Source organism: Puntigrus tetrazona, unplaced genomic scaffold (genome assembly GCF_018831695.1).
Source record: "Puntigrus tetrazona isolate hp1 unplaced genomic scaffold, ASM1883169v1 S000000586, whole genome shotgun sequence".
NCBI lineage: Eukaryota > Metazoa > Chordata > Actinopteri > Cypriniformes > Cyprinidae > Puntigrus > Puntigrus tetrazona.
Window position 1 is genome coordinate 32,501 of NW_025048217.1, and position 15,000 is coordinate 47,500.

At 43.1% G+C, this 15,000-nt stretch overlaps 3 protein-coding genes across 4 annotated transcripts in view; all 3 read left to right on the forward strand.

Annotated features, from left to right (window-relative positions):
• zgc:153012 (uncharacterized protein LOC777626 homolog) overlaps positions 1–10,057 on the forward strand; it is a 10,421-nt gene extending 364 nt beyond the window's left edge. Inside the window, exons 1-4 of the mRNA XM_043232606.1 lie at positions 1–2,553; positions 3,535–3,695; positions 9,310–9,361; positions 9,531–10,057. The exon at positions 1–2,553 is cut by the window's left edge and continues 364 nt beyond it. Coding sequence (XP_043088541.1) covers positions 1,849–2,553; positions 3,535–3,695; positions 9,310–9,361; positions 9,531–9,671 — 1,059 coding nt within the window. The 5' untranslated portion in view covers positions 1–1,848 and the 3' untranslated portion in view covers positions 9,672–10,057. The remainder of the gene's footprint in view (positions 2,554–3,534; positions 3,696–9,309; positions 9,362–9,530) is intronic.
• A 702-nt stretch (positions 10,058–10,759) lies between these two features.
• ppp1r35 (protein phosphatase 1, regulatory subunit 35) lies at positions 10,760–13,980 on the forward strand. 2 transcript variants are annotated; one of them, XM_043232609.1, is made up of 6 exons: positions 10,760–10,915; positions 11,394–11,544; positions 12,138–12,237; positions 12,905–13,063; positions 13,132–13,265; positions 13,680–13,980. In XM_043232609.1, the coding sequence occupies exons 2-6, from the start codon at positions 11,419–11,421 to the stop codon at positions 13,851–13,853; spliced, it is 693 nt and encodes a 230-aa protein (XP_043088544.1). In that variant the 5' UTR covers positions 10,760–10,915; positions 11,394–11,418; the 3' UTR covers positions 13,854–13,980. The 2 variants fall into 2 exon arrangements, with proteins under 2 accessions (XP_043088544.1, XP_043088545.1); XM_043232610.1 differs by having other exon boundaries at positions 10,765–10,915; positions 11,397–11,544.
• A 150-nt stretch (positions 13,981–14,130) lies between these two features.
• The window catches only part of LOC122334597 (growth hormone secretagogue receptor type 1-like), a 3,341-nt gene continuing 2,471 nt past the window's right edge, over positions 14,131–15,000 (forward strand). The window contains exon 1 of the mRNA XM_043232608.1: positions 14,131–14,887. Coding sequence (XP_043088543.1) covers positions 14,612–14,887 — 276 coding nt within the window. The 5' untranslated portion in view covers positions 14,131–14,611. The remainder of the gene's footprint in view (positions 14,888–15,000) is intronic.

Genomic DNA, 15,000 nt, shown 5'->3' on the forward strand with positions numbered 1-15,000 from the left:
AGGATCTGATTCGCGTCTCCGCTCAGTCCGATTAAGTTGGGTGTTTTTTCGAGATTGAACTGCTCTGATTCCCGTCTTCCGTTGAGCCGATGCGGGTTAGTTTGCTGTAAGTAAACGTCAGGTTTCAGGGCCGTTGCGCAACGCTTCTCGATGCGGGCGTTTGCTTAAGGCGATCGAGGGGTGACGTCACGGCCGCGCGAGCTGGTGACGCTGCACGCGCGCGCGGTTCTGCTCCGAATCCGAGATCGTCCTGCTGGTCTCGCTGAACTTTAATGACTTGAGATCAAGGATGTAGCAGAACTGCAGTCTTTGCTTGTGAGATTTTACACTCGCTCCGGATTTAACCTGAGGCGCGATCTTTTCTAACAGAACTGTAACATTTAAAGCTTGCACCCTTTTGGCTCGAGTTTTAATTTGAAGCTAAACGCATGACCTGAAGTTCTGGGAGAAGCGCGTTGAACTTCTTCTCCTGCTGTAGTTTAATTCGAGATCGGAAGCATTCGGATCAAATGTGCATGCAAAAGCGTAGCGTTCAGAGTTTAATCCTGTCAGTTGGCTCTAGCTTTAATTAAGTTAAATGCATGATTAGTTTTTGGATTTGAAACAAAAAAGTTTTATTTATTGTTTTGAGCTTTTTCCAATCGCTGTAGCTGTGATTTGACGTTAAATGCTTGATCTGGTTTTAATTGAAATCAAAGGAACAATACGAGTTTTGCTCTCTACATGTGGTTAGATTTTCAGGAAAATTGCTGAATGTTTTCTCCTGCTGTAGTTTTGAGATTAAAAAGCGTGCTTGATTGAAATGCGCAAGTGGAATTAAGTTTTAATTAGAGGTTTAAAACACGTAATTCACGTAAAGCCTAAAGCATGATCAACTTTTAGAGTTGCAGACTATTTTGACCTTTTTCATTTGCTCCACTCTTAATTTGAAGTTCAATGCATGAACTGTTTTTAATTTGAACCAAAAGAGCAATACAAGTCTGTACTTGTTTTTAGCTCTTTTTCCCCCTCCTGCTTCAGTCTTAGTTTGAGCTTAAAAGCGTGCTCGTTTTTGCAGCAACGTGTACGGTTTAATTCTATTTAAGATGTGCGAGCGCCTTGCTTTAGTTTTAACTGAAGTTAAATGCTCCATTCACTTTTAATGTGAACCAAATGAGAAGCCAGAGCCGTAACCCCAGGCACCGAGATCGAGTCTGATCCTTTGCAAGCTTCTGCTCTTAAACTCGCTGAGTTTCTCGTCACGGTTTGGGTTGTTAACATACAGACGGAAACAGAACTTCTTGTTTTTGCTTCAAGTTACCAAACTCGTCCTGCAGATCTAAAACAACGTCCTGACATGTCGAGGCCTTGAGCTGCAGCGAGAAGCCATGCAGAACGCCCTAATTACGCTGTTTATTTTCTTACCATCGGTCGGCCAGACTGTTTGATCTCGACAGAATCAGATCTGTGCATGCAGGGCGATCAGGAGCCTCTGTATTGTGTCCTGAGCCGAGAACGCACATACTGCACGACTGCCAGAGGAAACCGAGGCTTGCGCAATCGCTGGGCAGAGAAACCGCTCTTGTTACTGTACTCGAAACAGCCGCAGGGAGAAGGAGGACGGAGCCAAGCGCAATGGAATAAATTTGCCTAACTTTTCACTTCTGACAGACTCTACCTGCGAGTTCACCCGAGGACAGAGGTTATGATTTATCTGATCCACGTTGACCCGAGAGACTGAGTGGAAGAAAGCCAGCCTTGCTTTGGAATGGTTAGGACCTTGGTCACTTAGAGCTTTCTTTTCTGCTGCAAAATAATGAACAAAGTTGGAGTTCGGAGCGCTTAACGCCACACTACACTCGGTCCAGAATGAGCGGCGGAAAGAAACGAAGCGGTTTTCAAATCACCAGCGTCACGTCCGACTACAATCAGGGTTCTGGAGAAAGCCACCCGCCGGAGCTCCTCAGCCCTGGAGCCCAACGAGCCACGCCCCCTTCTGTGAGAAGCCCCGCCCACGGGAGGAGCACCAGGAGCCAGACGGCGTCGCCCACTCAGATCCTATCCAATGGGCTGTCTCTGCGCCATAACCCCGCCCTCCAGACGCAGCAGAGCTCCAGTCAGCCGACCACGCCCGTCACGGCTCGGAAGCAGAACTCGCTGGACGGGGCGTCGCGCTTCCGCGTCGTTCGTTTGGATCAAGGCCCGGGCGAGCCGTATAAACGCGGACGCTGGACATGCGTGGATGTGATGGAGAGGGAGGTCGAGGAGCGTGGGCTGCGCCGTGTGATTGACAGCATGAGACACGCCCACTCACTGGAGTCCTTGGAGACGGTCGGGCTGGGCGGAGCTGAAGGAGCGGTGGGCGGGGCCAGACTCAAACCGTTGGGCGTGCAGGCAGGTCACATGGTGCACTCGCAGGGCACCGCCCACCTACTGACGCAATGCCTGATAGACTCCGCCCACAGCGGCCCGCCCTCACCCACACATGACACGCAGCCAATCAGGTCGCCGATGACGCCCCGGATGCGCAACATACCCGCCCCTCTACGCCTCGACATGGACGCAGTCGGCAAGGTGAGCAGTCGCGCAATCGCCTGATTCGTTCATGATGGGTTCCTTACAAGTCTTTAATTTAGTTGTAACTGTAAGGCTGCAAAAAATTTATTTTGTGCATGAAAGTTTAGTTATGATTTTAAGAGGCCTTAAATTTGGGGACGGACAGAACAGAATTGTAATTCGGCTTAAAGTGACGAGTAACCATCAAAGGTAGTTTCATTAAACGTGATTACTTCTGTTTCAAGTCCGTCGCTGCGCTGCTTTATTTATTGCCGTTACTGTGGAAACATTTCTATTTCTGCCGCCTCGGAAGCGCCACCTGCTGGTGCGGAATAAATGTGCATTTTGTGTTCGTTTAGACTAATGTAACTTTACCCTGAAGAAACACACCGAGCGGTAAATGTGAACTGGAGATAATTAATATATACTTAAATGATCAAATTAAATTCATATAATTAATACTTTTGACTTTTAATTGGTTTAATGACTGAAATTTGCAGCGTATAGTTTTATTATTATTTTTGTGAAAATTTCAATCCGAATCACTGCGTAGTAGTTGCATGTAATGGAAGTCCGTGATTTAATTACAAAATAAACGTCATTGTAATTGCAATTAAATTTTAATTGCTTATGAAAAGGGGTACATCTGAGTATTTTTAAACACAGGTTTAATGCATTTCTTTCACACTATTACTTACGATTGTATGCGTTTAACCTCAGAATGATCTCAAAGTGAAAAGAAAGTGCTCAAGTTGAGTTATAATAATCGTGACTGAGTGATGAAGGGTTGTGAAAGTGATGCTGTAAGATTAGCCCTGCCTGCTTGAAACCTGTCAGAAGGATTAACAGTGGAAAACGTTTGTTACAAATGTAGAAAATCCAATCTAAAAGCAATCAAATGTAATGAGTGTCATGAATGTTAAAGTAATCTCCAACCCTCTTTCCAAAGTCGTAAGTCTTGCTGTGTTTCCGCTCATATGGTATTGATTTTACTCTCAGCTCCGGAGCACTCGCTCTCAGCCGGCCTCCCCTGGACCTCACCTGGGTCGAGACAGCCCCTTCTACCCCTCGCTGACGCCCATCCAGACGCCGTCCGCTCTGGCGCTGGCACAGTCCATGCTCGGCATGAGCCAGGCCTTCGAGTTCGTGGGAGACGACGGGTGAGAACAGACCACCTGTTGACGTGCTTTAAGTGTTCAGAAAAATAACACTGTACATTATTGCGGCTCTTCTCTGAAACGCGTTGATTTGTACGGAGCTCATCATTGGCCAGCTACCCGGTGCACTGCGATTGGCCGAATGCCTCAAGCATGTTACGCCCCTTACCATATTTGGAAGCGCGCAGCGTCTCCATGACAACGATACTACAGCGAGAATAAGCGCTCTTTGCATTAATATTTGCGCGCCGTTATGCAAATCTCACCCGTGAACGTTAAAAGCTTGAAAGCCAATTAAAATCCAAGTGTGCAAGAGGAACGATATCTTTGGAATCACTTTTGGATAATAAAAGCTTTGACAGCCAATCAGAATTCATCGTAGTTTAAGGAGAAAAATTTATAGCAGCGGATGACAGAAGAGAAAGTTATCGTTCGTTGGTGTGGATGCTAATGTATTATTTGTTTTAAAAATCAATGCGGTTATTATTCTACATAAACAACACTCAGGAACAACATATAGAGTTATAGAATAGAGTTTAGAATGTTTTTAGTAGTTGATGAACGATAATAAGATTATATATAGATATTCCTTCCCGTAACCTTCTCCATTCAGGAGCTCTGTATTTCTGACCTTTAGAGCACCTTTAATATCCAGAGTGATTTATTTCAGCCTCTGTTTGAGGTGAATGCGTGCCGACGGTGTTTCTGGTTCCTGATGTGAGGTTCTCTGTGTCAGTCTCTCTCTGCTCAGGTGTGAGTCCAGTGTGTGGAGAGGTGATGCTCGGGGTTTCTTGAGGCCCTGATTAGTGTTTTCACGCCGTAGTGCTTACTGTCACAGACCCAGAGGAAATACCTCACACACACACACACACACACACACACACACACTCTCTCACACTCACACTCACACTCACTCGAGTGCAGGGGTTATTTTTGCATTGTTCACACACGTGGACGTGTTTCTCTCCTCGTGTTTACTTTCCCCTTCATTCTGTGGTTCTCTCAGAGTTTTAAGCTGCATTAGTGCAGGAATAGAGACGGCATTCATGAAGCAGGAGAGTTAGAAAGAAACTAGAGCGGAGAAGTGTGTGTGTGTGTGATTCTTATCAAGTGTTACATACTGTCATATCACACTAATGTGGTGTCGTGGATCAGATCACACACGCAAGCAAACACACACACTCTCTCTCTCTCTCTCTCACACACACACACACACTCTCTCTCTCTCACACACACACTCTCTCTCTCACACACACACTCTCTCTCTCACACACACACTCTCTCTTTCACACACACACTCTCTCTCTCACACACACACACACACACACACACACTCTCTCTCTCTCACACACACACACACTCTCTCTCTCACACACACACACACACACACACACACACACACTCACTCTCTCTCTCACACACACACACACACACACTCTCTCTCTCTCACACACACACACACACACTCACTCTCTCTCACACACACACACACACACACACACTCACTCACTCTCTCACACACACACACACACACACGCTGGCAGGCGTCTGTTTTCCGTTCAGTGACCTGAGGTTCTGGAGTGGATCTGATATCTGATTCTATAATCAATATTGTCTTGATTCTGGTGTCCAGGTTGACGTGCGCTGCGGTCCGCTGAAGACAAACAGTGTCAGAATCTTACCAAAACACACCAGTCTCACGCGAGCCGAACACACGATATGCTGCATAACCGTAGGAGAGCGTTCACCCAAAAATAATCATGCTAAGAATCAGGAATATGCTGTCCTCGAAGGAGCTGCATGGAGAACTTCTGAAGAAGAGATGGGTTTGAGGGAAACACCGGGTGAAGGTGACGGTCCTTCATGCGGTCAGGAGGCTGAGATGAGTGGAATGATGGATGATAGGATGATAGGAAAAGCCATGTTTCTGAGTGGCAGGTCTTGAAGATGGCATGAAAATGGAGAAGAGAAGCGGTCCAAGCACTGAGCCTTGAGGAACCCCGAGGTCGAGACTCATCCAAAACAAACTCTCACTCTTCTGTGGAACACAACCCAAGATATTTAGACTAATTGTCCATATTGTGAAAGTCAGTTGTTTGCTCTTTCCTGTTTCTCTGGTGATTTCAATCAGATTATCATAACTGTAGATTCTCATGACCTCTGCATTGCTGAGGACTGAATTCGGACAACTTTAAAGAGGATTCTTTTTTCGCTCCCTCAGACATCAGTTTTCAGATGATGTTTGAAAAGCTGACTAGTGTTGGGTGTGTGTTGGGTGTGTGTTGGGTGTGTGAAGGCGCACGCGGTCTGTGTTTGTTTCAGATGGAGTGGGTGGAGTGTGGAATGCTGGGATCTGTGTGGGCGGGCCGAGAATCCCAGCCTGAGTCGTGATTGGCTGAGGCGGACGGTGGGCGGAGAACAGAATCAAAGAGCGCAGTGTTGATGTGTGTGTGTGTGTGTGTTTGCGTGTCACACGGGAACACACACTCGCGTCCTGAGACAGGAGAGCAGAGATCTGCTGAGATTCCGGCTCAGACAGCTGGACTTTCACCTCAGATTACTGTAATCCATCCGCTGCGGCCGGGATTTCTGGGATTGACGGATTACAACACAACGGGGCGTTCAGAGGCCGAGGGGAGTCTCGTGATGAAGGACCTGAAGGAGCACCAGCGAGGTCTCGCCAGCACTCTGAACGCTACTAACTAAATTAACTGTTCGTTTAGTTTTTTTGTAGTCATTTTTAGTTAAACACCGAAAAAAAAGCAGCACATTTATTGTCGTATTTCAGTCTACCTCATATTTTTTATATTTCCAGATTTTATTTTTAATTTAGTTAGATTTTTGCCTTTTTTTTTTAAATGTAGCTATTTACTTTTAGCTTGGCAGGTTAAACTTTCGTTTAAAGTTCTTTATAATTTCAAATAAACCGGAATTCTTTTATTAGTTTTAGAGAACAATATAATAATAATAATAGCAACCCTGAGTGCTTCTCTATGTTTTCAGCCCTTTTATTACATGCATAAAGTGTAAAATTTAAATACTAATATTTAAATGTAATTTATCTATATGTTTATGTTTTTATTTTCAGTTCATGCGTTTTAGTTCTTAACCTTAATTAAATAAAAGGTAATTGTTCTCATTTTAAAGATAAATTTTTAATCTAATATTTATTTTATATAATTTCATTTCAATTACCAACAAAACTAAATAGTTTTAACGTTTAGGTTAAAAAGGTTTTAGGTAACAATAATGACCCTAATGAAAGCATTGCTGCTTTCAAGGTTTACGTTTTAGTTTCACTTTTTTAATAAATTTTTTTAAACGTATTACTGTCACCCTGATTTATTTGCATATAACTAAACGTAATTTATTGCATTCATTTTTAGCGCTTAAATTTAACTTAAGTTTACTCATTTTAGTCCTTTAACTTAGATTTATTTCAGTTATTTGCTAAGGCAATATTTCCCATTTTCATCTGGTATTTTATCTAACATTTATATTTTATGCTATTTAATTGCAATTAACAAAATATAAACGTTTTATTTTTCATTATCAATTCCGACTGCTTTGTCCATTTTAGTTTTAATACTTGTATGTAGTTTAAAAAACATCCACCTGATTGAGATTTTCTTTTTAATTACAAAAATGATTTGTGTATTTTAACAGTACCGCTCCTTTAAATAGTGAGTTGTTTTTGTTAGTAGCTTGTGGTTCGTTAACCCAGTTTCTTCTCTTCGTTCAGTCAATCTCGCTCCTGTTCTGCTGATCTGAGGGTTTAATGTTGGTGAATGAGTCAGATCCTGCCCGGATGTTTCTGAACAGGCTCGGAGGAAACAATTACACGATGACTCTTCCTGATGGCGTGTGAAGTCGACCGCGACCTTCCTTTCCGTGTGTTCGTGTCTGATCTGCTGATCTACCGCCATGTTTGTAAACGTACGAAAGATGGTGTCCATTTTCGAAAGCAAAAAACAGCCTCGTCCTCTGTCCCTCCCTCCATGTGAACAAACACAAAGAGAGAGTGAGAAAACCTCGGAGCCCCGCCCCTCCTCGCAGAGCCCCGCCCCCTCCGCGGTGGTTCATAGGCCACGCCCCCACACAGGAGTTCGAAGGGTTCGCGATTCCTGGCCGACGGGGAGGAGTTATTACTACCCGAGGGCCAGTCGCTTGGCGGTTTCCATGGAAACCAAAGAGCCAATCAGCAGCAAGCAATCGCCGCATAAACCAAGCAACAATACCTCATCCATCGCCGAACAAGAGCGAATGTGTTCATCCAAAGCCAGCTTCAGCTCAAAGACGCTCACAGAAACGCGTATAGCTCCACCTACTGGTCAGAGCGCAGAAAGCGATTCGGATCGTTCTGCGCGTCTCGTGTTAGCGATCGGAAATGGTCCAATCCCGTTTGCAGCTCGGCGAGAGCGGAAAGGGGCGGGGCTAGTGCTCGTGCACGAATGCCACGCCCCTCCGACTCCACCCTCCTTTCCCTCCTGCTGTTCTTCCACAGGTAACTGGGTCGGCTCGCTCTGTGACGTCACGTCTTCTTCCAGTGGTTTGTGGTGTATTTGTGGCCGTTATGAAAACCATGTGCTGCCCGGCGCGTTCAGAACAATAGCATCAGTGTTACACGCATACAGTCAGGACTGTGTGTGCTCCGCTGCTGTTTAGAGCTCGGCAGACGTGAATGAGTCCTTCAATCATGTGTGTTTGTTGAAGAGAGCGAGCCGCATCTGTACTTCACACGTCGTTTCACTTGCTAGTCCTGAAAAAAGCCTTCAAGAAAGTTCCTGAAAACTGCCCAGAAGGTTTCTAGAAACCTACAAAACTACAAAAACTGCTTAGAAACACCTTTAAACAGTTTAGATAGAACATCATAGAAGCAGCATAGTGCCATCCTAGACATAGCCAAGAAACAGCACAGCAACTGTCCAGAGATAATCTATGACCTAGCAACATTCTAGAAATGATCTAAAACAGCATGAAGCCACCTAAGAAACCAGCTTTAAGAATCCTAGAAGCAGCCCAAAAACTAACCAGCTAACGGCTTGGAAGCTCCCTTGAAATAACGGCTTGAAAAACATCTAGAAACAACATAGAAATTGTTTAGAGATAATCTAGAAACTAGAAAGGCTAAGGATAGTAAAAATTAAAATACGGTTAATATGGAAACTTCGCAAAAAAAAGAGGGGGTTTATTAGTCGATTTGAAAAAGTTTTTTTTACTTCTTTCAGAGGTCAGCTGCCGTACGATCATATTTAAAGAAACACGTCATACACTGCTGCTCGGATCTGTCCATCACGTTCCTCTCCACGCTGCTTCGCTAAAGATACACAGCTCTGTTGATTCAAAATAATGTCTAGTGCATTAGCTGCGATATACGCAAATCTAACAGGAAAAAAAATGTTTTTGTCGCATAACATGGGTTAACGGAAACACTGGCGATATTTTATAAATGTCGCAAAAAATTGCCAAAGCGCTGCGCAAATCTGCGATGGAAACCTGTCTGCTGATGGTTTAACGTTGCGTTCGACTTGTTTGTGCTGAATCGGTGAGTTGTGGGTTTATATATTTGAGTATTAAATGAATTTATGAATGTCTTCTCTGTTGAACTCTATTACAGCGGAACTAACAGCAGCATGATCGCCATCGACAACAAGATCGAGCAAGCCATGGTGAGGAAAGAAGAAGAAGAAGAATAGAGATATCGTCTTTGTTGTGTGTACTGTCAAATATTTAAATACGTTTGATGGCTTAGCTTCTAAAGTGTGTGCGCGTGTGTGTGTGTGTGTGTGTGTGTGTGTGTGTGTGTGTGTGTGTGTGTGTGTGTGTGTGTGTGTGCAGGACCTGGTGAAGTCTCACCTGATGTTGGCGGTTCGAGAGGAGGTGGAGGTGCTTAGAGAGCAGATCAAGGAGCTGTCGGAGAGAAACGCCCAGCTGGAGAGAGAAAACTACATCCTGCGGGCGCTCCGGGACAGGGACTGAGCCAAGTGCATCATGGGAGATGTAGTTCAGCGAGAGAAGGGACGGAACGGTTGAGCGTGTGCAGTATTGAGCGAGGAGTGCCTTAAAACACAGTAAAAATTAATCAAGAGATCATTCATAATGTCGATTTTGATGACGCCTAAACAGTGCCTATATTTATTACTGTGTGTGTGTGTGTGTGTGTGTGTGTGTGTGTGTGTGTGTGTGTGTGTGTGTGTGTGTGTGTGTGTGTGTGTGTGTGAATGCACTGCTCACAACTAGGTTAATAAGTCTCTTTATGTTGCTATGGTTAAACCAGGACTAGTTGGGGTTGAGTTAACTCTCTGTTAGCTGAATAATGATTGATCTGTAGTGATGTGCTCTAATAAATAACCCTCACTACTCCAGCTGTGTTTTCAGTTCACTGCACCTTTCATCTTCTCCTCAGAATCTCTCGATGAAGTTGACTTTGAAGTAGTTTTAATTTCTTTGACTAGAAAATCTCTCACAATTCCGACTTTTTTCTTGCAGTCCTTGAGTTTTTAAAATTACAATTTTATGTCATATTTTTAAAAAAATATATTCAAATTTTTACACCGCTATGGTAATTTTATAACTTGCAATTCTGAGAAGAAAAGTGTTATGATTATTATGATGTAAAAAAAATACCAATTCTTTTTTTTTTTTATTCTGTGACGTAACAAATAAACAGGATTTCAAGATATAATCATAAAAATAAATAATAATAATAATAACTAAATCTAGCAATTTTGAGTTAAATTGTGAGATAAAAAAATACTCCAAAACAAGCAGCTTGTCACATAATAAACAAACAGCTTCACTCTTACTGTAATATTTTGATGTGGTTTCTGTGTGATACCGATCTTTAAGGACTGACTGACTGTTATCGTTTAATTATACGCGTCCTTCCTTCATCGTTAACTGTGTGAGGATTATTTCAACATGTTCCTTAGGTTTTTACGCATTTTTAACGGCACATTTTCTGCAAACCTGTGTTTAATCAAAGTAAATGTGCACACATCTTCGTGCTGAGTCTCATAAATATGTTTTTTCGGTGTATAACGCGCGTGTTTTCGCGGGTTACTTCCCTCGAACTGCGCATGCGCACCGACGTCACGTCCACCCGGAAGCAGGTCTGAGAGAGCGGCGGAGACGGAGGGAGTTTGAAAAGGCTTGCTTTCTTCTCACGCTAGATATTTTCTGAAAATATATCCCGCAGCTGAAGCCACATTGTGAAGACAGAGGTGAGTTAAAAGTGTGTTTTTAATAACGAGATCTATATCTAAAGATTTAACGAAACACGTCACCCTGTCTGAAGTTTATAATCGTGTTTCGTAGTATCTTCATTTTGTTAAAAAGCAGTTAAACACGTAGGTTATGCATACGTTTATATTTGTATACATTTATATTGTATTAATATTTACATTTATACGCGTTTACTTTTTTTAATGACTTTTTAGAGAAGTTTCTGCTCATTAATTATCCATTTCATAACTAATAATTCAGTGAAATATTATTTTTCTACGCTTCAAGATCGTCTTCAGTGGCACACGATCCTTCAGAAATCATGATATGCTGATTTATTACCAGTATTATTCTTTAATAAATCAAAAGTGTGGAGTAATGACAGACTTGTTTAAGTTTACTTTAAAACGTATTCAGATAGGAGAGCGCTCTTAGGAGATTATTATAATTCTGTTCCTGTACCCTGATGTTTTTCAGCAGGTCCCCTCGGTCAGATCGACTGATGATGGAGCCGGCCGTCCGTGTGGCTCCTGAACCCCAGCGGCTCGACCCGGTCCGGACCTCAGAACTGGTCTGCCCCGATCTGGACCTGTCCCTGACTCTGACTCCGGAGCGCCGGCCTCGCCAGGTCCGGTCAGACGCCGAGTGTCCACTAGATGATGCTCCGGGCTTGGAGGAAACACTTAGATAATCAGTGTGTGTGTGTGTGTGTGTGTGTATTAATACACACATGCATGTATAATAAATATAATATAAATATATAAATAAAAATGATTGATTGAAATATGCACAGTACACACACATTATGTATACAAAAAAAACTTTTTATCCTGATAAACTGTTAATATATAATTCTATGCATATAATCTATATTACACATAAATGCATTTAATATATAAACACTCTTCTTAAGTCTATACCTGCACGTGAGTGTATTTATAGATTTGTTACGACACATTTTAACTAAAAACATTTTAATCGAATGCTTAAACAGTGATAGGCAGCTTTTTTTTATTCTGAAAATAAAATTTTTTTGTCATTAATCTGAAAGACTATTATTTTTCTCCTAATATTTGTAGTGCATGCATATTTTTGTATATATATTTTTTGTACTATATATTTTAAAAATAGCCATGTGTTTGTTTTGATTTGAGATGTAACTGAATCAATAAATGACAGCACTAATATGAAATCATCCCGAATACGGTGTGTGTGTTTCAGGTGCGCTTCAGTGTGAGTGCTGAGCGGGATCTGGACGCCTCGGCCCCGCAGCCAGGACCCAGAGACGGCCCCGGGGCCCGCAGACCTCCACAGACGCTCGGTAACACACCACTCAGAGTCTTCAGCCAGAGCAACGGAAGGGTAGTTCTGTCACACACAGGATGTGACATCAGACTCGGGGAGGGCAAAGGTTGATGATGTTTCTGTTTTCGTTGCTTTCGTAGCGTCACAAAACAGCCGCTGATGTCACATCCTGTTTTACTTGGTTCCTGTCGACGGAGCATTTCCTCGTGTGTTCTGGAGAGGAATTAATGTCACAACTTTTATTTTTTGGGGAGAACTAAGCCTTTAATGTTGCATGAACTGCGTTTAGTTTTTCAGTACAAATATATCAGCCTCCTTAAATCAAGTTTAAATGATTTGTTTCCTGAGAAACCGAACACTTCCGCTCATCAAGGCTGTATTAATGTGGTGAAACTGTATTGCAATCTCTAATATTGGTTTATTATTTAAATATGCTTTAAACTGTAATGTATTTCTGTGAAAACTGAGGTGAATTGACGCTTAAATCATGAACGATGATCATCGGTAGGGATTGAAAACTTATTCTCATTAGCTCTGTTTGGATCAGTTTCTCATAAAACTAGACTCATCTATCGTTCTTTCGCTTCTGAAGCAAGAGGATCTCGTCCGTGTCGAGAAAACAACTCGAATGGAGTTAAACTTGAGTGCTATCACGAGGCGTTTCTGAAAAACGTGTTCTTCAGGTGTCGTGCCGGAGGGGGCGGAGCTAAACACCACCCTGGCCCTGAGGGCGGAGCTTGAGGAGGTGGAGAGTCAGGTGTTTGATCCCGAGAGAGCCGTGAGAGAGAAGCTGCGCAGCTCAAGCCTCACGAAGAGCCACATCAGCAGCAGAGCGGCAGAAGGTCAGAGGTCAGAGGTCAGAACAGAATAGGTCAGATAACAGAAGTAATCAGCCCCTGCTCCTCCACAGGCCTGAACTTCCCTCGCTCTCAGCACCTGTACCGGGCCTTGGTCAGCGTCAGCCTATCACGAGACCAGCTCATCAGCCAGGCGCTGCAGGATAGGCCAGCGCTGGCCCCGCCCACCGCCACACTGACCAATAAGGTCAGAGCTTTGTTTGTGTCTCTTAATAGCAGTAAACTGTTGATGATTCATTTTATTATATATATATATATATATATATATATATATATATATATTATATATATTTTTTTAATATATATATTTTATATATTATCTATTTATATCATTTATATTAATATTTTACTCTTAGTTTTATTTTTTATTAATTTCTCACTATGTATTTTTCTATAATATTTATGTGTATCTCTGTATGTGCATTCTTATACATTTATTATATTATTTTGCATTTTTTTCCTTCTATACAGTAAGGGAATGAAGTACAACTAAAAGATAAAATGCGTGAAACAGAAAAAAGTCCTCTTTTTCTTGTTTACTCTTAGTGTAAGTTCTATATTGTTTTTATATTAATTTCTTTGTGTGTGTGTGTGATTCCAGTCTCAGCCACTAGAGGCTCCTGATCTTCTGAGGTTCTACAGTCCTGAGAAGATGCTCAGAGAGACTCCACTGTTGCCAGGCGACCGCATCCCTTTGCCCCGCCCACGGCCTGCGCCTAGACCCTCCCACACCACCTTTCACCTACATCACCGACACAAACTCTGGGAGTCATGAACTGTGTGTGTGTGTGTGTGTGTGAGTGTGTGTGCGCGTCTCTGTGTGTGTGTGTGTGTGTGTGTAGGTTTAATGTATCTGAATGCATTGTTGAATTAATATAATAGCAATAAAGCTCTGGACGCTCGCTCTGTTCCTGGAGGACGTGTTCTTCAGCAGGGTTAGTCATGAATCAATCCACAAATGAATTAAGTGTGAGTCAACAACAGCACAGACGTCTCAGGAGGAACACCAAACCTAAGGAAAAATCATTCTGTGTTCAGCATTCAGAATTAAAGGAAACAAAGGCATGTGTAGATTATTTAGTTAATTCTAAACCAGTACAAGACTCTATATATAGTACAGTTTATACTTAACTCTACTTCAGATGCACAATTTAAATCTATTTTTAAAGCATTGCTTTATCATGCATTCTATGATAAACATTAGTTTCTATTTCTATAATGCGCAAAATATTCTTATAAACAATTGTAAGCGGAGTAAAAGCACATAATTTTATTATTCTTATTTTTTCTTATTTTAAAGTTACTCTTTAACCCAGCCCAAATAACCCAAAACTGTTTAAAAAATGAGCTCAGAATTCATATTTTAATTGGCAGCTTTTGTTTAAAGCGAGTAAAAAGGTGAATGCACTTCTTTGAGGGTCTGTGTCAGAGAAGCAGTCCCCCCCTCGTGATCGAGCGCATCGACCCGCTCCTGATCTCAGGCGAGCAGCGAGGCTCGTCCGGCACACACTCTCCGAGCTCGGCTCCGCTCACATGGACGTCTCGGAGGGCTCCGGATCCGGATGGTGCTGCGGGAACCGCTCGGACTGGGACGTGTGGGACGAGCGGGCGCTCTTCAGCGACGCCGAGCTGCTGGCGCTCACCGCTCTGTGCGTGCCGCTGCTGCTGCTCGGCCTGCTGGGAAACGCCCTGACCGTCCTGGTGGTGTGGCGACGCCCACAGATGAGGAGCACCACCTACCTGTACCTGAGCAGCATGGCCGTGTCAGACGTGCTCATCCTGCTGCTGATGCCGCTGGATCTCTACAAGGTGCCTCTTCCTCCTCCTCTTCTTCCTCTTCTGTGCCGCGCATCCGCTTTCTCATTGGTTGCCGTAGCAACCTGCTGCCGCTCATTTGCATATCGACTGTCTGCGTATTTTCT